The 26,285-nt window shown below is 38.5% G+C and overlaps 1 protein-coding gene across 2 annotated transcripts in view; it reads left to right on the forward strand.

The window, feature by feature from the left end:
* CDH13 (cadherin 13) overlaps positions 1-26,285 on the forward strand; it is a 515,595-nt gene that overhangs the window by 455,050 nt on the left and 34,260 nt on the right. For both annotated transcript variants that reach the window (XM_074912996.1, XM_074912995.1), the window contains exon 11: positions 21,567-21,709. In XM_074912996.1, coding sequence (XP_074769097.1) covers positions 21,567-21,709 — 143 coding nt within the window. The remainder of the gene's footprint in view (positions 1-21,566; positions 21,710-26,285) is intronic.

The following is a 26,285-nucleotide window of genomic DNA, read 5'->3' on the forward strand; positions in this document are numbered from 1 at the left end:
CAGAAAAAGCGAGATTTAATCACTTCTGAAAGAAAAAGCTTGGCCAATTCCCTCCTGCTACACAACTACCACCTATAATTGCAGATACTCACCACGCCAACCATTTGCTGCACAGCATTCTATACAGCACTTTTTGTACTGAAACTGTTTCTTGAATGTGTTAATACTATCTGTATAGGTAATCACTGTGATATATATAGGTTACTGTCATCATATCTGAAGGGAAAAATTGATGAAAAGGTGCTTTTTTTTTTTTTTTTGTAGTGTTTCACCAAACTGACCGCCACTTTTTGTTTATTGAAAAATAAACAAAATTCTTTCCCCGTAAAGAGCAAACTCTTTAGGCCTACAGCAAGATGAGAAAGAAGCAAAATTGTTTCGGGAGTGGTACTGTACCTCCATTATTCTCCTCTCATACCCATGACTGCACTGTAACTCTGGAAGGGTGATAAGGACATAAGAGTAAAATCAGCCCCCATTTTTCCTGTTCAGAAGATGATTTTAGCTGACCAGCACTGTGCAGATGTATCACATAGTCTGAATTAACGTGGAACAAGCAGCTGGTAAAAAAAAAAAAAAAAGTCACTAGTGGGAACTACTGAGATGAGACTGAAGAGGATAAATGACTGGAGCAAAATCCCAGTGCTGAGAGAATTAAAACATCTGCCAAATCTGGAAGCCAGGCCCTATAAAAGCTGTGGACAGCATCTAACACTGACCGTTCAGGAAAGCCACTTTCTACTCTGTCAGCTTCAATATTGGAGCTATACTATTACAGGACCTTCTTTTCCTCAGAGTAGGGAACAGATGTTGATAGTCTGCTTCCCAACGTCTGTTATTCAGTCTTTTTATTACTCAGAGGTATTCCCTGGCTTGCTTAATTTACAACCAACCTGACAACACCTCCCTTTTAGCACCTGGGAGAGTCCCTCAGAGTTCTTCATTTCTCAGTTGCTTCTAGTGTTTCTCCTAGAGGTGAACACCTCTGAGTCTCCCCTGTTATTTCTTTTTGCCCTCTACTTGCTGATATTCTCTGTGTTGGGGCAGATGTTAGGCCTCTTCTCTCCTTGTCTGCTTTTGTATATCATAATTTTTAGTGCTTAAGAGCAATCCCATCTTACCAGTTGGTGCTAAACTTTGGTATGCCAGCATTTGCCTTGCAGGGAGGGGAGCGAACTCCATTCTTACTTTGTCTTATCTATGCTAACATCTGTCTCAATGCTTTGTTCTTTCTAGCAGTTGCCAAGGTTTGGGGGAAAGATTAATGTACATAAACAGATTGCTACAACACCTTTTTTTCCCCTTACCTTCTCCTAGTAGAAAAAGAGGCAGAGCATACAGTAAATTTTCACACAGACTGAATAAGGCAGTTGTCCTGAAGAACAGTGTCCCCTTCCTGAAAAAAAAAAAAAAAAAAAAAAGAAAGATTAATCCCCTCTCTCTTTGATTAGCCCCTGAAATAGCAGAAGTGTCTCAATTAAATTATTAAAGAGTAGCTAAAGCAGGGGTCCCGAAAATTTCTCAATCCAGTTATTCAGTTATTATTTCAGTTATTATTTGCAGAGAACGCAGCTACCTGAAGCCAGACTTTATCACTCCTGACAATACTTGTCAGAAGATCATATCCTTAAATTTTTCCATCTGCTCTACTCTGTTAGCATAAATCATACTTAATATGTTGATATTAAAGCTATAGATGATAGCATTGACAGTCTCTGTTTCCATGTAATCGAATAAGCCATAGAAACCAATTTTAACTTCCCTTGATATTACCTTAAGAATCCCAAATTCTTGATTAATAAGGATGAATGTAACATTTAAGGGGAGTTTAATTAGACCCTCTGTCTTTATCTTGCATAACAATATTATGCCACATTATGATTTCAACCATGTCAGCACTCAGAATGAATGGCTGTGAACTGTGAAATTATAGGGCACATTTTTCATGTCACTGACTAAACAATATTGCAGATCTTCTTGAGAAATATAACAATAGGATATATCAGTCACAAGTTATGCTTGCAGTGGAAGTCAGCTCTTGACAATAACTCACTTTGTCATTACTTTCTCTTCTAGTTTTAGAAATGGCAGGATTTTGCCACTGGAAGAAGTAAAGAGTATCTTGATTATAATAAGTTAGCTATCAAGTGTGAGGATGCAAGCTGACAGGAAAGGGGGTGGTATGAATTTTTGTTAATATTTTACAGCCACTGAATTCTTGAGTTCCACTCAGCCAAGTTAGATCTCACGTGCATGCCTGTATGTAGTTACAGCTATCAGTGGTGCTTTGACAGAAATTCATTTGGACTGGTAATATCTAAGATTGTAGCTCCAGAGACCGGTGTCATTTTACATGAAGCTAAAAGCTGGAAACCCAAGCACTCAAATAACAGTTTTCCAGGAAGAATGGTAATGCATCTAGGCCAGAATCCCATCATCAACTGGAAGTGTGTAATTAAGCCATTCTTGTTCTTGTGGTGTTCAGCACTTTTGTCTTTAAAGCAGGTATAGATCTCAGATGACACCAGAGCAGGTGTGTTGTCTGGCATTCATGTCCTGACTGGAAAAGGGAAACGCTGTAATTATTTCATAGCTTTTTGCCCTGCTTTGAAGATATTGGCTGCTAATTTTATGGCTATATTTCATTAATTTGTCATCTCCAGAATAAGGACAGAATAAACCATGGACACACTTGGTTCAGTGGCAAAATTCCAATGGAATCTGGGTGTAGGATTTCATCTCAGAGCAGAAGCTTTCCAAAATGCACAGACCTTCTGCTGTACGTTTACAACCACTGCTCAACCTCAAGACACCCCTAGTCTGTGCATTTCAAGACATAAAGAACCCCATCTTCTTTTAGACTTGCAGACAGTTATTCTTGGAGTGGAATTTAAGTTCAATGAAGAAATTGTCAGAAGGTTTAAGTACTCATTTTTACTAAATGGAGCTCTGCAATGTTACTGTAATAGGAAAAAAGTCTTGTGGAGTTCAATTGGAATTTTTCTATTAACTTAGTAATAAGGATGCCGATTTCTGTAAAATAGTTTCTGAGTAAGAGTGAAATTATGCACTTTGTTAAGCAGCAGTAAGCCTGCAGATTCATTCTTGGTTCAAATGTGAATTGGTAGGGACTGACTTCTTCCTAATTTTATGACCATTATGCTCTAGGTAAATATGCCTACAGAGACATGCATGCCTACTCTACATATAGCTAGGTAATTATTATCCATGTGATCCCTTGGGACAGCTCTGTTGGGTAGTGCTTAGCATAGCATTGCCTTGGAGATACTAACCTGTCTCACCCAGATTTCATTGAATAGTCCAAACCCTGGAAAATTTTTACACATTTACCTCTTTTAATGGGGCTGTCAGAATAATGTTTCTTTTTTTTTTCCTTTCAAATGGGAAAATTCCAATAGAATTCTACCTGCCCAAGGCCCAACATCTCTGGAGATTCAGCCCTGGGTTATTGGTAGAATTTTATACATAAAACCCAAATGCAGCCACAGAGTTTATCTGATAATGCTCCAGGGCTAAAACAACAGTTTTTTGTATTAGTAGGGCACAAGGTTTGCAGCCTCAAACTGGAGCACTCATAAGTTGCTTCTGGCCCTGGAAGCTGCTAAGTTATTAACTAGTGTTTAAAACACATTTTAGTAGGGAAAGAAAACACCACACTCTCAGTTTTGCATATCTTCATGTCAGTTGTGTTAAGTTAGCTTGACTCATGGAAACTGTTACAGAGTTTGGGGGTTTAAGTACAAGGGAAAAAAGGAAGAAAAAGCCTCTAATAGCTTTAATCATTGTATAACTGTAACCCTTTGAATGAGTCCTTCTTTGTGCAGTTAGGGGAGTTTTTTTTCATTTCAGCTCTGTCATTTCAGGAAAAAAATAGCAGATACTTTTAGTTTTAGAGGTCTTGGAGGCTTCCATTTTCTGTCTGTCAAATTGAAAAAGTAAAATTCACTCTACAGTGGTACTATGGACAGGCATTCAAGGTGACTGGCAAGAGGTTTAGATCCCTAATGGCAAAGGAAAAGTGCATGAGAAGTTTAACTCTTGGGCTTCCAACCCAGGGTTAAGTAGCATAGAGTAACTAAGACATAATAGTTAATTAGAAGCTTAAGAGAAGATTAAATACCTTTGATTTACTGAGCACTATATATTGGTGTGCACTGAATAAAATAGATATCAAGCAGAAAATAAAACAATATATGACCCAATAGTGGCAGACTGTTGGTAAAGTATTTGCCTTGTTGGCACCATGCTGCAGTCAAGCAAGGCCTAGGTACAAAGCTTATCAGCAACTGTCAGTGTGGCAAATTAAGGTTAAACAAACAACTGTAATTCTTCCATTTCCTGTCTTTTTAGTGCTTAATCCAGTAACTTCTAATGAAGGCTATTTTGTGTCATAAATGGATACTTAAATGGACTGTTTTCCTCTAACTTCTTCACATTTTCCATCACTGGGCAGCAGATTTCTTAAATGACACACATTTGTCATTTTGCTTGATGTACATCTAAAAGGGGCTTGGATATTATGATGACGAACATGATATAGAAATTGTGCTGTATAGAGTAGATTTGTTGTAGGCAGTATATCAGAACAAGCATTCAGATGCACACAGGATACTTACCGTAACAAAAAAGATGCTTTCTAGCCGCCAAAGGAATATTACTGAGAAGTGTTCAGCACAAACTCACCATTTAGCAAATAAAGGATTAGTTTCCCTGTAAAGAATAGCCTTTAATATTCTATTTCTTTGAAAAACGTAGCAGTTTTTCACAGGTTGTATATTATATCTTGAACTACATATAAAAGGGCCATTTTCTCGATCCTGCTATACCTTGTGACACGCTTTTCAGAATATCTAGCAGAATTTAATTTCTGTCCATATTCTCTATTGATAATTTACATGTACAGGACCAAATTTGTTTTGCAGTAGCATCAGCTAGACAAGGAATGTTACAATGAATATCCCCTGAGTGAATATAACCGAGTGTGGGATCTGGCTTTTAATGGTTTTGTTCAACAAGTGAAAAGTAGCATTTCATTTTTTTAACATCCCTTAAAGGCATGGGCAGAAAGAGTGGGGCAGAGGGGGGAACTCAGTGCAGCAACCTATAACAAATGTAACAACCTAGACTTGATGACATTATAAATAAAACAATTACGACATGGTTATACACAGTCTTGAAAAGTGATAAGGGCCAGACAGGTAAGAGGGAAGTCCATGGGTTTTAAAGTGCGTTTGAACAGATTGAATGCCTGAGAATCTGATTCATAGAGAATAGAAAAGGTAAATCACACATCCCTATTCATTTGGCATGATCATTAAAGATAGTGAGTTAGGCTAACAAAAGAAACTGGCCTAAAATAAAGGAAAAGATATGCCATGATATCACACATTGCTTCAACATTTAGTACAGAGAGTGGTTGCATGGTTTTTGTATAGTTCAGTGTGTTCGGTCAAATAAACCTCAGACAGAGGAGATTGCCTATTATAACAAAAAGAATAAAAGAGAATTAATTAAGGGTTGGTTTTTTTCTGTAAGAACTGCACCCATGAAGTGCATAGTGTATTCAAAATCAGCTGGAAAAAAAAGAAAACTTAATTTGTGTTATTATTAGCCAGGAATATTTCTTCATATTATTGGATTGGATGGTAGTGTGAATTTTTCTTGAATATTATATACCCACATTATCACACATGCCTCTGAATTTCTCACCTACCCTTCCCTTCTTTGTTATTGAATGCTACAAGGTCAGGAAGTATTTTCACTCTGTGGGTATTAATTCCTCTGGGCTACATTAACCATACAAAAGCATCAAGACTTGTCTATTTCCCTGTGAATACAGTTATTTTTAAACAAAGCTATACTAAAGAACTAAAAGGAAAAACATCTTAATTGCTGCAATAATAATACCAGTGACATATTTTATGGAATTAGTTGAGTTCTATTTCTCTGGAAATAAAGTTATTAATTTGTTGGCTCTTCACCGATTTATAAAACCCTGTGAGAATTTCCAGTTCTTCTGGATAAAGGCAGACCATTAATCAAACATTAGACAGCCTTGCATATATTTTTCACATAGACATTGATGTGAAATTAGCATTATCATGTTCACGGATTGTAATATGCAACTAAAACCACAATCTGATGATGAGCAATGGTAAGGATATGTTTTTTACCAGGACATCAATTTAGCGCAAGTTTTTAGGTAAGTGCCTCTATAATTTTCCATAAGTAATGCCTACACATAGTAATTCTCTCATATCTGCGTGAATAACTCATAGAATTTCCTTGAGAAATCTTTCTTGGACAAATTTATTTACATGTGCTTGTGTGTGTATAAATATTTTTCATGAAGAAACACTTGAAATTTAGAGGAAATACAGGAAAATACAGGCTACTAAAGAAAAGGTTAGTAAAAGTCTAACTCTTTTCTTTAAAAAACCCCACATCCTTATTTCCTACTCTTGTACTGGCCTTTAGAGAATCCAACCTTCATTATAGATGCTTGGTAGATTAAATGGGGAACAAGGAGTTAACTCCTAACTAACTCATGGGTAGGCACCCAACGGTGACCAAGACCATTCTAATTTGATTCTTTTTCATTATAAAATATTTTGACTAGGTTTGGAACGCCCCATATCTCCTCCCTAGAGGTAGAATTTAGGAAGTCCAAGTGAAGGGCTTCAGCCAGGATGAGCCTTTTATTCATCTTCTCCTCTTCCCAGTGACATGTACCAGCAGAAACTTGCATTTCTGCACCCTGCTGTTGGTTCTGCCTGGCTCCCTGCGTCACGGATCCCGTGGCGGGTAGGGGAGAGACATAGTGATGTTTTGTTGGTTTAGACCTGGCATCAGTGTCATGGGGGTAGAGAAAACGGGTTAGTGAAACCATCCAGCCTTGCTGATAAAGCTCTGCCCACAGGCACCCATCCCAGAGGTACAGAAACACAACCGTAACGGGAACCGTGTCAATGCGTCTGCTCGGGTCCGTGTAACGGGGCGTGCCCGGGGCTCAGCGGGCGGCGGGGGCTGGCGCCCGGGGCTCTGGAGGGTGACAGGAGAGGCTGAGGGGCGATGCTGCAGACTGCTGCGGGTTCACACAGCTCTCCCTGCTGAACAAATCCCCGCTAAGAGACGTCAATTATGAATTTAGTTGTTACTGTGAACTGGTAACATGAAATATACTTCTGGGGTATATTGCTCTGCTCCACATTGAGCAAAGACTACAAATAATGGCTCAGGCAGTGCTCTAAGTGAGAAAAAACAAGATTCGAGCCAGGTTTTTTGCCTGGATCAGGTTCAGCTCAACTCCCAGAATCAGTGTTTTCCTTTCACTTCAGAGAAGTCTGGATTCCAACGTGGATCTTTGCCACCCAAGATTATGCCTGTCAAATACATGAAAACACACATGAATTGAGTCATAGGGTTAGCAACCAGTATCTCATCAGAATGAGTTTCTGGAGAGGAAAAGCTGCACCAGCTGCATATTTTATACTAGCTGTCACACACATACAGTTAAACAGAGCTGTGGGGACAGTGTTGTGCACTTGATGGGAAAAGGAGAGGGAATGAGCAGGAATGGGGCTCTTTTTCCTGCCGGGCCCCTAACTGCAACCTGCCAAGAAGCTCAGAGGCTTTTCATAGTCAGCAGAACATTATTGCTCTCCTATCATCTCTTGTGTTATGGCGCTCACCTTAGAAATAGCTGAATCTTAGAAATAAGTCCTGTGCAAGTTCAGCCAACTCAGGGACGTCCCAGCTCTGTCAGCACAGGAAGCTACTTCGATTACTTTTCTGGCAGTATCAGCTTCTTCACAGATTTTCTTTCTGAATTGCTACTTATTGCACGGTCGATTTATTGTGTGTTAAATTTTGTTCTCTCTTATGTCAGTCCCTTTTTTCTTTGTCTATTGTTGCTAAGCTAAGAAAAAAAAAAAAAAAGCATTATGCTGGTTCATCACAACAAATATTATGTAAATTTTCTTGCTGAAATACACGAGATAGCCAGGGGAGCCCTAATTTTTTTTTTTTTTTCTTGAAGAAAGATCTCATGGAATTAGGACTCAGGTCTCAAGTAACTTTGTTTGAAGTATTTGGCCTTTGTCGTGCAATTTTTATTTCACAGAGTTACTTAGGAATAAGAAAATCGCCATATTATTGATGTGGTATCTTTTCTGTGAATCCCTGGGTCTGTCTTTTACTGTAGTTACATGTTATTCATAGCAGATACTTCATGTTCCTGTTTAAGGGATGCGTATTTTCTACTTTACCCAAGACAGAGACTCAGCCTCTTGTTCTTCATTGCTTGGAACCTTTTGCTTGATCTTTTCTGTCCTTGACTTGACAGACTGATCAGACATTTCCTTCGTGGCAACCCTTACAGCTTTAATTAATGCTGCCCACTGATTTCAGGGTTGAGGTTTGTGAGGCTGGAACTAATTTTCTAACAAAATATCTATCTTGTTAATATTTTTGCTTTTTCTGTCTGTGATCCAGATTTCTGTGGTAGAATAGATTTCACCAAATTTGCTACATTTTCAAGGTCTCATTAACTTTTAAATAATTGTCCTTTCAGCAGCGTTTACAGTCTCCTTTAACTCTCTGAACAATTCATAAGATGCCTTTAATTGAAATTGCACTGCTTTGGTTAATACCTACTTCCTGACTTTTGTTGCAGTTCATCTCTCCTTCAGCTGCTTGTTTTTTCCAGGTATTAATTTTTTTTTTTTTTTTAAAAAAAGCTATAGTTCATAAATATTGGGCACATTTTTCCCTGATAAACATTACAGTCTTTAAAAAAAGAAAAAAACTGACAGAAGCATCATCTTTCAACTCGAGGATTATAATTTAATATTCTGCTAGAGATAATTATTTTCTTTACTAGCGAGCATGAAAAAAATACCTCACAGTTTTTCCTCTTTCAAATTCCAGGGTAGGTTCTCCCACATAAATCAAGAGAGCATTTCAATTTTAATTCATACGAAATTCATAGTTTCAACACTCCTTCCCAGCATTTTCTCTAGCACTGAAGAGATAAAAATTACTACGTGTAGTAAAGGATAAGATAGAGGAAAGTCATGCTGTTAATAATTCAGAATGCCTTGAGGATAAACGGAAGCTGTGGTCCCAGAGATCCCACATGTGTATTTAGACCCCGTTCTTTCCATTTGTGTCATTTGTGAATGTTCTTCGCTTCCCAACGAGCATCCGTAATTAATGGGAAAAGTAATTCTGCTAAACCTGCAGGAACCTCCAATTCAAGAAGTCCTCTTTGGTACTTTCTGCTCCTCTGGCAATAGGGAGAGTGACCTATGATAGTTCTAGACTTTAATTATTTTCAGAGCAACAAAGGGAGTTATTCCCCATCTCTGGTCCAACCTAGTCCCAGTGTCTTCTAGATTTATACTGGACTGTAAGTCTTGGAAAAGTTTTGATGGGAAAACAGCAACAAGAGAGGCAAGTGAGTGTGAAAGAAACAGCTGAAGTAGTGCACAGGGGCTGCCTGCTGCCCTAACTCTGCTTTGAAAGGCATCAATATCGTGAAGGCCTTAGATTGGCACAGGACTAAAATGATGGCAACTGTGCTAAAATGTTTATTCAGCATATTCACCAATTTGTTACACTTTCTTTTTGGAAATTAATTTGCAGAAACGTAAATTCCCTTCCTTCCTTATGAGATGAGTCCCAAAGTTAATAGATGTTAATAGGGGCCAGGACTGGATCTTGGGAGTGTGATGGTATCACACAGGCTCAGAGGTTGCAAACCTCTGCTGGAGCCGAGACTCGTGGCTCCCCTGCTCTGCCTTTTTGGGGAAGTGCTTCCAGGCGAGGGTGTTTTCTTTGTGACTTTGGTAACAGCCAAGGCAAAACTGAGGTTTTATGGCAGCTGGCAGCAGTAATCCCTTGCTGGGACCAGCCAGTTCCTGGCAGTAGGATCCGCAGTCCAACGGGAGTTTTATTGATCCAGACGGACTAATGCTTCACAGTAGTGAGCCACTTCTCGCCTCTTTTCTGCCCGGCCCTTAGAAAAAAATAACTCGCACTGAATCTGCAGAAATGTGCTATTTCATGGCTGTGTTCAATAGTGGCATTTTAATAGTGAATCTGCTGGGCTCTTACAAAAAACGTCCTATCTTTTCAAAAGCTAGCGGGACCCCTGCTTGAAAGAGAAAAGCAGCAAATGGATTTGCAGGGGGAGAAGCTGCTTTTGCTGGAAGCACAGTTGCACCGAACTGGCATGTGCAGAAACTTTGATAGAGTTTTACTGCAAAACCTTCCCTAGGTGGTTTATAAAAGAACCTCCAGCTCATCTCATGTTGATTAGCTTTTGAGGCACAATTGCCACAATGAAAAAAACTTTTACTGATTTGCATGTGTCGACAATTATTCTAACAGTAACAACCTGATTATACTAGTGTGTTAGTCCCAGATATGGTGTATTATTCCCTAGGTTTAGGAATAATTCAGGTAGTTATAGCCTCTGGGTTCATTTAACCATAGCCCTAATCACTTCTGATTAAAAAGTACATAAATGAGTTTGTGGATTTTTGTTGGTAACAACTCAGCTTCTAGGATTTTTTTTGCCCTGAAGGAAAAAAAAACCTGGAAAAAAGATCTTGGTATAGAGAAATGTTTGAAAGACTCTACAATAATAACAAAAAATATTTTCCTTTTCATAACATTTTATTTAACTACCTCATTATTACCATTTCAGTATTTTAATTTGATTAATTGCTGTAGGTTTTGTGTTTGTATTTTTTTATTATTCTAGTTGCAATGACTCTCCTGTTAGTTTCTTCATGTTTACCAAGGAGTTTTAGTCCTATTGTTTCTCCACACAGATAACTAATTAGTCAACCATTTTCTCATCTGATATTTTTCAGTGGCAAGGGATGAGAAGCTGAATTTCATCTAATTTTTCATTCTGTTTTGATCATATCATTGTAGATAGAGAATTACGATGAAAGCCAACCTCCTAGATTGCTGACGTGACAAGCAAATTAAACCTGAAACGGTGAATCTTTTTGCTCAGATGGTGAGGTGGGGTGCATAATTTAAAAAGTGTCCTGCGGATGGAAACAGAAGCAAATTCTGTCTGTAATGTGGCCGCAGCCCTGCAAACTGTTCCCTCAGGGCACAGGAACCACTTCCAGTGCTAAATTCTACAAGATTAGAGCTCCAGCCTGAAAAATACTTGGTCACTAGTGTCTGAGCAAAGGAGCTCATTGCCTTCTGAGTCTGATGAGGAATAGCCCCAACGTTTCTTTTTATAACTCTGACTGTAATTTCCACTGTGCTCCCTCTGATTCAGTGAGTAGCAGGCGACAATATTGGGTATATATTGATCTGTCATTAGCAGTAAGGATGAGCAGCTGAAGCTCTCTCATTTGACCTTTTATGCCGTCCCATATGTTCCAATTTGCCTGTATTGGCAATTCTTCATTTTTACTTGAATGAGACAAAAAACAGTTCTGTGAAAGGTGTGCTACTTAATTCTGTCTTCTGGGTCTGCACTTGGCTCTGAGTGAAGCCAAGAGAAAATTCCACAAATAGACATATCTCAGCATTATAATCTCCTTCCACCCATATAAAGCAATATTTGTATTGTAGCCCAGTTAATCGCAAAAAAAAAAAAAAAGGTGAAGTAAGCAACTTTTCTGGTTTGTTTGCTTGTTTTAAGCATGAAATCATTGCTGTCAAGATTTGTGGCTTGTAGAAAATATACTCTGGGGGGAGGGAGATTTAATTTTTATTTTTTCTGGCTGAATTTTTTTAAGTTATAATTTTAAATTGGAATTTTACTTTGTAAACTGGAAATAGAATGTTACAGCGTTTCTAAATATAATGTCATATTGATATAGACCAAGTAGTGTCTAGAGTTTCTATTTTATTATTTTTTCTGCCTCTTTAAATACGTTGTATCAAAAAAAGTACACTTTCAATCGTAAAAATAATTTTAAAAGTAATGGCTGAAATATTTCTGAAAAATCTGGTTTACATTTTCAGCAGACTTTCCTGTGACTTACGGACAGACACCAGCCAGGAAAGGCTGGAGCAGACAAGTTGTCCTCCAGAGCTTTGGGCAGACTCCTTTTCTTGCCATAAATATCTATATATTATTCATAAAGTGAAAGGGTGACTGAAAGAAGGTGGCTCAAAGGGATGCTTGTTCTAGAGAATATTCTGTGTTTATACAGCATGGAAGAGTTTTAGTAAAAATTACCGAGTTTCTTCAGTGGTATTCTCAGCCCTGTGGTACCACAGCAATCCTGCTCTGCTTCTCTGTAAAATACACATTTCTTTAGAACAAGCTGAAATAAGGTTTTTTTGGGACTGAATCAATAGAAAACTGATGTTAACAACAAATGCCTGATCGGAACATGAACGTATATAAACCTTAAATCTTAAAAAGCAGCATTATATCACTCTTGTGCAACTGAATTTAGTAGTGTGTGTATATATATATATATATATATCTCCTGTCCACTGTCCATCCTAATATGCATGTGCTTGGGAGGGGATTATTACATTATTTCTTGTGCCAGATTGGCTCTGAAGCCAGAGAAGTATAATGCCTATTCAGATAATGTTAGAATAAAGTATGTGCGTGCTTATGTTTGTACATAAACGCCTAGAAGTTTGAGACCCACTTCAGGATCACCCAGAAAAAAAACCTGTTGCAGTGAGTTGCTACAAAGATTGTCGTGCCTGACCCGCAGAGCTAAGCTATGCACTAGTGTGTAGCTAATGAATTCACCCTGGAATATATCCAGTTTATCAAAGAGAAACATGAATTTTCAGTGACCAAAAATGCGGAGTAACTTGTGGCAGAACGTTGATGGGGATTTTAATTTATTTTTGAAATTGTACTCTTAAGTTGACACTTCCAGCCTGTGAAAATACAGTCTGCAAGCCCATAAATCTGTTCCATGAAGCTGAAAAATGGCTATTGCATAAATCCTCTATCTTCAGTAAGTTTAAAAATGCATCTGACCTAAAACCTTTCTCAGCAATGTCACCAGATGCGATTTATTTGAGGTTTTAGATTTTGTTAATGATATGTTTATTCTGATTAGTAATAGTATATTTCAATTAAATTTGTACATTTTAATTATTTTTTTTTTTTTTATTTTAAAGAATCTAGCCAAAGCAATTTGAGCATGTCCAAGTCTCTGCAGGAGAGCACTGCAGGAGATATTTTACAGCCTACTGCACATTTAGCATATAGCCACGCTTTTAGTAGCAGCATTTCAATCCAAATTCAAAACCATGCATTTTGTATGATCATATAGTTAATGGGAAAAGATGCCTAACTATGCTTAGTTTGCCAACTGTAGTATATAAGTCAAATATGGGGAATGGAAAGTGCAAACAGATGACAGTTTAGATTTCCTTTATGACTTTTCAATAGCATCTTTTGAAGATTGTTGGGGGCTTCTTAACTCTTGTTTTAATAGAGCAGGTTTACGAGGGATATGTGTATGTCAAGGTTTTGGCCAGATGCAGTTGCATTTAAGATTCAGGACAGGTCTTGAAAAGTGTCAGTGACCATTTTGTGGAATCGCAAGGTTAGACGTACAGAAGACATTTTCTGAAAGCCTTGAGGGTCAGTAATCAACATGTACATTTATACAAGTGACTGGAAAAGATCTGAAAAAGCCCTTTAATGGCCTGTCAGTACTGTTGCCTTTATCATTTCTCTTATAACCTGTAGGTTTCTTGATTAATAAATGCTTATGTTTTGTCTCAAAAACATTCTGCAATGAAGCACTTATGCTTCTGTTTTCCTTGTGATACAAAATCCTCTGGTTACTTTTTAGTCCTTACCTGCCATGGAAATGCTTTTTCAGGTCGTGTCCGCAGCACGGTGGATAGATAACTGGGCTGGCTTTAAATTTGCTAGTGCTACTAACAAGGTGTTATTGATAGCACTGGCCTTAATGCAGGCTTTTTTTTTTTTTCCTGTTGATTCATATTACAAGGGTGAAAGGAAAAATGCTACTGCTAAAGAACTATTTCAGTTGGCTGAACTGGTAGGGCTGCATGTATTGATATATCATCTTATGAGTGTCCTATTCATTGGATGACAAATCTATGGCCACTATTCAACAGGGATCTTCATTAGCTCTGTTATGAATACTTAATATTCCCAGTCCCCCCAAACTGCCAAACTGTTATCTGGATCCTGGGATGTTACATGTATACCTGACTTGTCTCGTAGCCACGTCTCCTGTGTGCAGACCATAGACCTATTGCAGGCAGTGCAGTGAGCAGTCGATATATCTATAAATAGAGTGAAATTGCCTGATGCATTCCATTCCCTCAGGAAGCACAAGGCCCACACGCTCAGGTACAGAGGAGTGTGTTGAAAGCGTTGTGGAATCGGGGATTTAGCAAGTGCCAGGGTAGCATTGCATATCTGCTTGCCAACAGCAATGTAGTGCTTGTGAGGATGAAAAACAGGACCAATCAGTTTTTGCCCCTCTCTCCTAACACACAGCCATTTACCTGTTGACATGCTTTTGTTATTTCAGGCAGTGTTATTTGAATTGCTAATAAGTTACGGAAAAAGTCTTAGCTTTGAATTGTTACTCAGTTATGCCTGCATAACAGAACGCTCTAAGCAACCGCAGAGTTATGTTGAAACTGTCGTGATCTTGTGCCCATAATAGTAATTTTATAGTTCTGACAACACTGCCACGCTAACTGCATGCGTTCATTTAAAAGAAATTGCAAAAGAAGGCACAAACCTGCTAGGGCAGACCAATGCCAGCTGCACCGGAGATGAGCGGTTGGCATCGGACGACAAACCATCGCTGGCTGTCGAAGGAGATGTGCAACAGCGTGATGCTCACACACAGGCTTGGGTCGAGGCATTTCCAAAGCGAATGACAAGATACCAGCCTCTGAGTTTACCTCATACAGAAGGATGCAAAGACATCCTGTCATATGGATCTCAGTGGAAATTGTAGAGCTCCACAAGGGTCGTAAAGAAATAACAATGTATTTGGGTATCCAAATGGGAGAGCACATGAGGAAGTAGTACTGAAAGGAGGTGTGTTCACCTGCACCTTGAAATTAATGCATTTTATTCATCAACATTTTTATTCAATATCTGAAACCAGTGAAAGCCCACAACTGCTCCAAAATAATTCTTCCAATGGTTTTAATGACACAAACATTTTAAAATAAGAAAACAACCTTGGAAGTTGCATAAAAAAGTATCTTTACAGAATCAAATGTTAGTTACAGAGCATTAGATATAATGTATGTTAGAGAATTACTCTTACAGTTTTATTCAGCATGGGTAAGCAATTAGAGACCCTGCTGTGCAAGACTCTGAATATACGTATAAGAAATAAGTTGCTCTCCCAAAGCTTATAGCCTAAACCAGTATGGGAGCAGGAATACCTTTGCTATCATATAGTCAAACAGCAGAAAAATTGCAGTGTGTCATCATTAATGAGTCTGGAGTATATTTCACCTGGAGAATTGCTGCGTTGCAATAAGGTTTCCTTTCTACTCTTTTTGCTGCCATATGCTGCCATAATTAGTGCAGGCAAAAGGTAATGATAGCACAGTAGAAAAGATGGAGCATGATGGGAAGCATGTTGCTCTCTAAAGCTCTCCATTATGTCATTCCTACATAAAGCACATGAAGCACCATGCAGTTTTAATTCATATTTTTAATGTTACACTTCTATTTGGGGAAGTGTTTTTGTCTTTCTCTTAGAACCACCTTTGCTCACATAGGTGTGTGTATTGATGCTCTAACAGCTACACCAGTCTGAAATACTTGTGAATCTTTTTCCAGAGGTAGTTGCTCTTGATTTTTTTCAGGTGGACTTGATATAATGAGATTAAATTCATATTGGCTTGATTTAAAGATTACATAATTATGTTTAGAGATTTTTTCATTCAGAGGCAAAAGGGAGTTCCCATGCTGAGCTCTTAGGCACAAACAATACAAAGGTACCTTCCCCACTGATCATTTTACTTGAGGAGCACATGAAGAGCTCATAGAAAAATTTCAGACACTGCCATTACATGATATAGTCCCAGCAGGAGCAAGGCAGATATGGTCACTTCAATATATTACCTAATTGTAGGTGAACTGCTGGGGATTCAGAAATGTTGATAAAGTGCTATACTTTCCGTTCAAAATACAAATGTGTAGCTGTAGTTCTTAGGTGAACTATTGGGTCTATTCAACTGATATTTTTTCACTTATTTCAGTGGGACCAGGATCCATAAAAGCAGCAAATACGATTTAGAAATCTAATGTATGAATAAGCTTTGTTATATTTCTGATACTGACTCCTGCCAGTTAGATTGAAACACTATGAAAATGGTTACTATCAATATTTTGAAACGCTTAGTTTCACTCAAGACCAGTAAGTATACACGCACATATACGTAAGTATGTAACACAGAGAGTATGAATTTTTACTCAGCTGGGTTTAACTCTATTTTAAACACAGTTTAAAAAAATTAAACAACATTTTAATTTAAAAATGCCAGTAAATATGTTTCTGCATCTTTAGAAAGCTATTCAAATTATTCTTTTCTATTGTGTCTCTCTTGGTACTTTTGATGGCCCTCATTGCTACACGGTCTTAGCCCTTTTGCAGTGCTTTAGAGATTTTATCCTTTTAACAGCTTTTCAAGGCAGCAATGCATCCTCACCATTTTAAAGTTGAGTTGGGGGCATAGCATGAATTAAAGGGCTTCTCTAATTCCATTGTGACAGAGCCAGCACTCAAAATCCAATTGTCCAAGTCCTAATGCAGCCTGACCAGCCTTGCTCACTAGTCCATGGCAGTGCCAGCTTGCTGCCTGCAGTCTCTCACCCTGTTAAATCTTACCGTAGCAGAGCCTGACTGCAGACTCAGGTATTTCACAGGGCCGGTGCCACTGCACCACTTCTCTCGTGTCTTTCTGTTCGTGCTGGCTCTGTACAACACGAGCTGTCTCTGGGTGCACAAAGCTGAAATCCACCACCCTGACAAGCCTCGACTGCTCACCCTAACGCCTGTCAGTGCTGCACATCCACGGGCGCAGGTGTGTCATTCTGCACAGACTTGGCACCGCTTCGTTTTGCCTTCCTTCTCGTTAAAGCGTAAGAGCCAAGACCCCTTGACTCCACGTGGGAAAAGTCTGGCAGCTACCAAGCTCTGGAAGTCCTTGCCAAGAGCAGCATCAGACTGTGCCTGGATGCGTGGCTGCTCTCCTGTGACCCTGGGCGATTGCACTGTCGGCCATGAAATTCTTTCTGTGGCTGGTGCAAGGTTGTGGCTCTGATGAGATTTCTATGTCCATGCTATCACACTGTTCTGTGTAACAATGGAGCTGCCAGCCACTGGCACCATGCACGTCAGCTAGCAGCCCCAGGAGGTGTTCTCTGGATTATTTCCCTGCGCTACAGGAAGGGGAAGAAGATGCCATTTATAAAGTTTAACTTATTTCCGTGTATTTCCTACTTTATTTTGATGTGTTCTCTTGTTCTGCATCTATAGCCTCCCTGCATCTCTTTGTAGGTCTGTATTTAAGGTGTATGTCAACTTAAACTTTGCAGCAGATGATTTCCAGTCGAAGGGAATTATTTTTTCTACTTCCTCTGCATCACCTGGTTTATGGACAGTACAAAGACATGAACCTAGTGCAAGGAGGTCACAATCAAAATAGTCTACTCCCCCCTTGCCCATGCCCTGTTGTCATATCAGCCCTTGGGAACTGTAAGCTGTTGGTTTAAAATTTAAAATTTAAAAAAAAAAAAAAAATAAAATAAAGAAACTCCACAAAGCAGCACTAAATTTCACTACTGCAGTGTAGAATAAGACCAAAATAAACAGTAATTGGCACACCAGGGAACATAGCTCTGTATATATCCATACAGATGTATCAATGTGCTTCTGATTTTCAAAACTGAATAGGTACGAGCAGGCACATAAGTCCATGTTTAACCACCTTAAAAAATGGTCTGATTTTTCCAAACTGCTGTGCAATCAGCAGATCCCACTATAGTCAAAAGTAGGAAGTTTTGTATTCTGTACTTCTATTTATTTTTTATAGTGCTTCTCTTAATGAGTCTATTCTAAAACTTTTGCAAGCAGAGCCCTCAAAAAAATGAACAGAGAACAATCATCTTAACTGTACTGCAATATACTCTTACAATAAGTAAAAAATGTGGTGGGAAAGACAAAGTATTACTTTTACAATATCCTGTGCCAAATCACAGGTTATACAATTCAGTTTTTTATTTGCACAGCCAACAGTGCTTTGTAGAGCAATCAGGGAAGATAATACAATCCATTTTAAATTCTCATTACTTTAGAAGTGTTGAATCTTCTTAAATTGTTTCGGGGTTAATTGAGAATTTGCAGTTTTACAATAGACTAGGAATTGTTTAGGCTGCCCTTGTTTCATTTTTTTGTGCGTACCTTTGTTGCCAAGTTATAAAAACAACAATAAAAAAAAAAGAAACAAAGAAGTGAAATGAAATAATGATCTGCATTGTTACTATTCTAGTAATTCATTTTAATGGGAAATAAAGCCCAAGTATTGATTAATGTTTAAATGGTTATTAAGTGGAAGGACGTGTTGGGATGATGGAATGTCACACTGTGCACTAGCGTTTGCCTTTGATGTTTTTCCATGTACTCCCTAAGGGCTAATTTCTGTTGCTGGGGAAGTCACTGTGAAACTCTGAGTGACACCTGTGAGAGCCTGAATAAGCCAAGCATTTTCAGTGTTTGTCTCTTTTTCTCATGAATTCCAAAAGGTTCTTGTTTGCAAAGTTGCCCTTTAATTTATTTTAACATAGTAATAGCTCATAAAAATGTGGAATTTTTCGTGGCTGTGTATATATATTTATATATATATATATAAGTTTTGAACCTGAAACCTGGGTGTTCCTCTGTACCATGGAAGAGGCAATCTGGTTCAGCAGCCCTGGGGAAGTTGCATTTTTCTGAGCCTGGAGCAGTCTTGGTGAAGAACAGCAGTCATGTGTGCAGTGTTGTCTGTCAGCACCTCTGAAATTAGCTGTCTTCATCTTCTGCAGAATAATATCAACTCCCCTGGAGTCACACCAAAGAAATGTTGAGGCAACTGATGATTTTTTTGATGAGAGGTATTTCTCTGATGAATTAAGAGATGGCTTTCTGCTAAAAGTGATCTTGTTTTTCAAAGACAAAACTCAGTATTTTTTCTTTGGACTCCCATCCTTTTGAAATAAGAGTACTTTATCCATCTTTGAAGTATAATGTCACCATGGAATAGTTTATTTAAATGGACCTGCGGGGTCACATGGCAAATTCATAGGGATTCTGGAGCCCTGTGTTTTCTAAGGCATAAATTCAAGCCTTGCTCTGCCTCCAGCTAACCCAGTTATAGTGGGTACGTGATCTATGGGCTGAGAAAATACGTCTGTGTTTCTGTCCTGTATGTCTCAGGCCTGGGTACCTGTGTGTGCACTGCCTCAGTTATGCATGAAAAAACCAATTTGTCCAGAACTTTTCCTGTTTAACAATTAAGTTTTCTTCCTGCGGAATAGTATGGTGTCTGTGCCCAAAATTTATTATTCAAAGATTATCATAAATCAAATCCATTCTAATCCTAATTTACATGGGGGAAAAAAAAAAAAAAAAGAAAGAAAAAAAAAGTCTTTGCTTAACGGCACCTTTCCAAGGCATTATTTGAAATGCTGGAGGGCAAGTTTCTGGGATGAGGGACAGAAGAGATCCATTCTTTGGTTTGTTCAATAGTCTTTTACAGTGCCGTCTTAATGACAGAATTGAAGCTTGAGCCACGCACAACATTAATTGCTTTTGTTTTTCTTTTACTTTTGTCCAATGATTAAACCTCCTGCTCAAACACGATAACATTTTCTGCAAGAATAATGAATGATGCTAATGGCCATCTGGGACATCTACCACCTCGGCCTAGCTTTTCTGAGATCCTAGCAAAAATCCAAAGTTCTCAAACTCTGCCTGATCAAAATGATTCAGCAGTGAAAAAGCTCAAGTTATATGGGGCTGAGGTCCGGAACGAGGACTTAGGAGGTCAGAGGCAGCTGGATAGGACAGCTGCACATTGCCTCCTTATTGTTAGTATGATAAAGGCCACCCCTTTACAGTCTGCTCGAGGGATCTAGCAACTAATCACAACTTATTTTTTCGCTTTCCAGAGGGCACAAGAGATCAAAGCAAGACTCTGAAATAAGCATTCAATGAGACCATGTCTTTCTTTGGCCTGCAATTTATTCTTTCTTCTTCTAGCAACTGCCACTGTATTTCATTTTACTTCCTTTTTTCCCCTCCAACAATGTTATTTTTGATTATTCCCTCAGGAATAGCAGCACTGATAAATTATTTTTGGCAGCATTATCACATGAGACACCTCTTACACAGACGTCACTAGGAGGCACTGGCCAGGCACATACTCATTAAACAAGAAGAGGTTTCATGTCCATTACTTATAATTTAAAATGTCTATAGAAGATTGTACGGCTGTTTATGACCTATAGCAGTTAATTACAAAAAAAGATAAACAGGTTGTTATACTAAGTATTGATTATATGACTGGGGTTTTGATTTAAAATATTAAGACATTTCATCAGAGAGGGAATTGATACCAGTCAATTCAGCTTTGTGGTGTTAAATTACTTAGTGTATTTAGTGGAGTATAGAATTAGACCTTAATCACGAACATTTTTATGTGTATTACTTCAGTCAAGTAGGATAGTTCTTAGTGCATAAACTCCACAATCTCTCTAAATATTTTCAGTATCAGGGCCTAAATATTTGTGCCTATTAGTGCAAAGAAATTACAAGTGAATTTTTTATTGAGGGATCTGACAGACAGCATTTTCAAATCCTTATTTAGACAAATGTGGTTGAATTGTTCCAGGATTCTAAGCATCTATTTGAAACCATCAGAAGCAGGAAAATACGGATCACCAGAACAAATGTATGCAAACTGCGTCTGCATAATACCGCTCCTCTTAGACCTAACGAATCCATAGTCTCTTTTTGGAATCATACCCCACAACTTATTACATTTCCAGCTTCACCCAAAATAACTAATCGTAAGATAAAAATGAAAACCACTCAAAAAATAAATTAAAATTATAACTCCTAGTCCAGCCAGACTTTTTGAGCCTGGAAAAAGGAGGACCCTGAGAGGATTCAGGAAGTCTGTGAATACCAGTGTTGATGCAGAGGTCCACTGGAAGAGTTCAGGTACTCTGGCTGTGTAGCACAGCGGTAGGAAATAGGTCCTACATAATGTTTTAAATACTGATTTCTATACTAAGTTTTTGGACATAGGTATCCAAAGAAATTGGCTCAAACCTCTCCCTAGCTCTCCATTCATTAGATAAGCCTAACAATAATGAACTACCTCAAAGGGAAGACATGAAGTTTAAAATGAATTGTTTAAGAGCTCCACCCCGCGAAAGCTGGTGAATGCAAAGACATATTATTTTGCAGTAATGTGTTTTATGTCCAGATATATAATTTGTTAACAAATTCTATGTTTTTATTTAGGTATTCGGTTTACAAGGATCCAGCAGGCTGGCTAGAAATTAACCCTACCAATGGTACCATTGGCACCACTGCTGTCCTGGATCGGGAATCTCCTTATGTTCAGAATAACATCTACACTGCTCTCTTTCTGGCAATAGACAGTGGTGAGTAACTATTATGGATCATATTTGTTAAACTATATGACTTTTTTTCCTGATTGAAATTTTCTGTTCGGAAAAGTGCACATGTAAATTTAAGGGTACACTTCAGCGCTTTGCTAGGTGGCCACCTGAAGGTATCAGAGATCTTCGTGACAAAGAAAAAACAGAGGAATTAACTTAAAACTTCAAATTGAGAACAGCTTTGATTTAAGATTAGGTCTCACATGCATTCCTATGCTGGGATCTTAATACTAGATGCAAATATTCTATGAACGTTCTTGGAAAGTAATAAATCATCTTTATCAGAGTTAATTTCTTCATAATATTTGAGCAGTTAGTAAGCCTAAGGCACCTAAATACCAATAACAACTCATCCCTGATACGCTGAATTCTATTCAATACAATGACAGTGACAATAAAAACATAAGTAAAAACCCTTGTTAAAATGCCGTATTTTTTACATATTGTGTGGATTAAAGTTCCTTCTGTCAAATATAATCAAAATTAAACTATTTAGTGAAAATTCAGTGAGTGACTTTGGAGCAGAGAAAGAGAGAGAAAATCCTGAACATTCCAAATCTCCAGAGCTAAAGGCACAAAACAAATAAAAGATTTGTCTGTAATATAACAGCTAATATGCTAACGCTTTTTCACAGCTGCAGCTGGTTTAGCCCTGGTGATTAATTGTAAAATGTTCTTTTTAGGAGAGCAATTCTACATTTTTGTAACCACATGACTCAGGGAACATTTGCAGGGCCTGACAGGAAAAAGAAAATATCGCCTTAAATATAAAGGAAAAAAAATTCTGCTGAGATGGTGATTTACTTATATACTCATATACATATTTTTCTTAGGAAATTTCCATGGAAAAATGTAGCACTCAACTTATTTCTGTCTTTTACTTGCTATTGGATAAAGATATTTTAAATGCATCTTAAAATCTGGTATGCTGGGAAATGTCATCTTACAGTGAGAGTAAAAATTCAGGATAATATTATGGAGGGATTATCAAGAGAACAAAGTTGCGTATGCTTAAGAGTGGAGTCAAATATCCTCAAAGAAAATAGATGGAGGAGGAAGAAGCTGAATATTTCCAACTGTGGCAACCAGTCTGACTGAAAGTGTTTTTCTGGGTGCACCTTTATGTTGTGCTTAGGGCAGTAATACACATTGCTGATGTGTTCTAAGAACCTCACTGCTAGGGGACTCCTCTTAACGCCCAGAATTTTTTCCATTCTGGAAAAAGAAGAGAAGGGGAAGGTGCCTGTGCACTGAACAGCAGAGCAAGAGAAGATCTGTAAGGTGGGTTAGAGAAAAGGAATGCTGCTCAGTTGAGGTACTGAGTCAGCGTCTTGTTCAAGTGGCTGTTACTGTGTTTATTTGTAATTCTGCAGTACTGTTAGCACAGGAGCTAATCTACTCCAACGTTATTGACTTCTTTGAATGAAGTAATTAGAAACCACATGTGTGCATTTAGTACTGTCGTGCTAAGATGTTAATAATGAACATTCAGGAGTACTGTACTCCTTCACTGTATGTAGCTCAGCCACATGTGGAAGTGGCAATAAACAGCCAAACTTAAAGAGCTGATATTAACCTTGTGGTCTGTATCACCCCTGGATTAATTGCCGAACAGCCTGTGAAACATATTCAACTTAGAGGCGGGTTGGTAACTGGAAAAATTATCTGCTAGTCTGTATGAATATATGAGTGGAATCTGTGGGAGTTGAGAGGAGCTAGAGCTCAGCCTCACTCGCACACAGGTACCTGCCTCTGGGCTCCCTTGCCGTCCGGCTGCCTCCATTCGCAGGGGGAGCAGAGCTGTCTGCACAGAGGAGCTGCCGGCCTGAAGCCTCAGTCTAGACTCTGTGGCTAAAGCAGCCAAGGAAATGTTAGAACTGATTTCAACAGGTAGGTTTGGGGGGTCTGCCTTGTCCCCCACAGTTATGACTGGGACTGATAATATCCCTGGAAGGTGCTTCCCCAACTGATTTCCAGGCCACTGATAATTCTACCTAGCAGAGCTCTGAAACCCACTTCATTTTTCTAGCCATCACAGCTAATGTCCATCTTGAAAAGGGGTATTACATTAGATGACAAGCCAAATTGTGGTAGAATGTTATGAAATGAATACAGGAGTCTTTCAGACTTTAAAAGAAAGTTATATTAACTTAAAAAGGAAAAAAAAAAAATAATCAGATTGAACACGGCTGTATGCATTCTCTTTAAAACAGCATTGTCCCCAAACTGCAAATCTCTTTCTTCAGGTTAGTAAGTGTAGCCTAATACCAGGGAGTACAGTTAGGACTTTTATGTGACAGGGCAGCCAAAGGCAGGATTAAGAATTGCAAAGGAGATAGGGAGGTAAATTGAAAATTCAGAGGCACTTCCAATAGAGCAAGTCATTTGCTTGGGCTAACAGACTTGGGGCAAAAAGGGAGGAGAGGAAAAAACCCCTCATACTTTATCAGCCATACTTCTTTCAAAAGCATTCAGTGTAGGTTATTATTTCCTTTGGCCTGTCATCTTACCTCTAAGCCAAACCCGAGGTGTGCTGGCACACGCACCGAGGATGTTGAGCTGCCACAGACTCCCCTAAGTGGGGAGCACAGGAGCTGGGGTGATGCCCGCGCCCCCAGCGCCGCTCCCAGGGGAACACAGAGCCCCTGCGCCCCGGCCCAGCCCTCAGTGATGCTCGCCAGGCTCCCTTAGAGCTCTGCCTGTCCCTGCGGCCGCACCAGCCACACCTGATCCTCCTTCCCCCAGGTTCAGTTTCTGACAGCACTAGCAGGAGTTTCAGCAGCGTTAGCACTGTTTGTTGTCGGTATAAGGAATTGCAAACTTGACACTTACTGTGCAAGGGTGTCTGTGAGCTGTGTGCTAATTTTTAACAGTATTTATGATAAGGCAAGGTTCTCAAATCAAATAAAACCCTGGACCTTAGACCTTGCTAAAGGACCTTAGACATATATTAAAACAGTAAATAAACATATGATTTTCTTTTAGTATTCATAGCATATAGAATTTATATAATCACAGAAAAGATAGTTGTCCTATCATATTCCATGGTCACTTCTTTTTAAAATGACCTTACGGTCGAGTGCTATCATGGGTGAAAAGTGGAGACAGCTGAAAACAAAACTCACAGTGATGCTTTTCTCCTACCCTTTCACTGATGGCAATAGAGAATCTGTCACTGGATTCAGCAGGCACTGGCTTCAGTGCAGGGGATAAGTGCCAGGGCAATTTTCTTATTTGTAAAATGTTGAAGATTTCTGTCAGAAGTAAAACCAAGAGCTTCATGCTTGGTAGTTCTTTATATAAATCCATCACATCTTTATCTCTTTTTCAGTAAATCACAAAACTATTCTTTACCAGTAGGACAGTAACCATGAATGGACCATAGAAAATAGAGTCATTCCACTGCAGGAAACAATTTAGTTGTTTATGATATTCTTTCTGTACTTTATGATATTATTTTTCAGCATTATGAAATTAACTTCAGAGAAAAGTAAAGTAAGAATTGTGGGGTTTCTGATCTAAACAGCTCCTGTACCTTCCCAAACATAATAGAAACAATGTGTAAGAGCAAATTTGATGGACACAGTATTAATTTTATAGATAATAAAGCTTGACCTTTTATTAGGGGAAATTTCACTTTAAAAAGGACTTTTTGGAAAGAATATCCTAATTTTCTCTGTACTTTTGATTTCAGTAAAGGTCAAGGTAGTGTCTTTAGAATTTGAAAACTTTTTATTAAAGAATTGTGTGGACATAGAGTCTCTGGTCTATTAAAGAAGAAATTAAACACTGGTAGGAAATATCATGAAGCAGAGTTAACACATTAAAGTGTCATGAACTGTGTTTAATCTGAGAATGAGCTCATAATGGGAGAAAGTCAGGTTTATGCAAACTTGGAAGACACCAGAGGTTTCATTCAACTAATAAAAGTGCCAATAACGATCATTTTATTTCCTGAATTTAGCATTCTAATCACAAAACCCAATGTAGTATCACGAGTGTACAGTGCAGTTATTGGGAGTATATCTGTAAAACACACATATGTTAAATACAGACAAGAAATCATTTGAGTTTGAGAAAGCTGCTTAGAACAGACTTTCCAAATTTGCTGCGTGACTATGTTGTAGCATCATCCTAGAGATTCTATGACACGCTGGAGTACTTGGAACTCCTATTGTAAAGCAGAATACCCGTATGTTTTTCTCACAAGGTCAGTCATGCTAAAAACTCCCCAGGAATGGCCTTCTTTCCCCTGTATCCTGACAGTCTGAGACATTATTTAGAAAAAGGGAGGAGAAAAACATTAAAATTTTGGAGGTGAAGTTAAAAAATATCTGGAAAATATAAAAAAGCTAAAATTGGTTTCTCCTTTTCCTTTAGGAGGGATGGATAATAAAATATATCCAGATTTACCTTAGCTATACAATAATCAGTCATGCTATAGCGGAGGGGGGGCGGGGGGAATATGATACCCTAATTAATGTCCCCATTGTGTAACTTTTTCTGTCTCTTTAGAAGAAAAACTTGTGTTACCTTGTTTGCCCAATGCATGTTAAAA

This window comes from Athene noctua, chromosome 9, assembly GCF_965140245.1.
Source record: "Athene noctua chromosome 9, bAthNoc1.hap1.1, whole genome shotgun sequence".
Taxonomy (NCBI): Eukaryota; Metazoa; Chordata; class Aves; order Strigiformes; family Strigidae; genus Athene; species Athene noctua.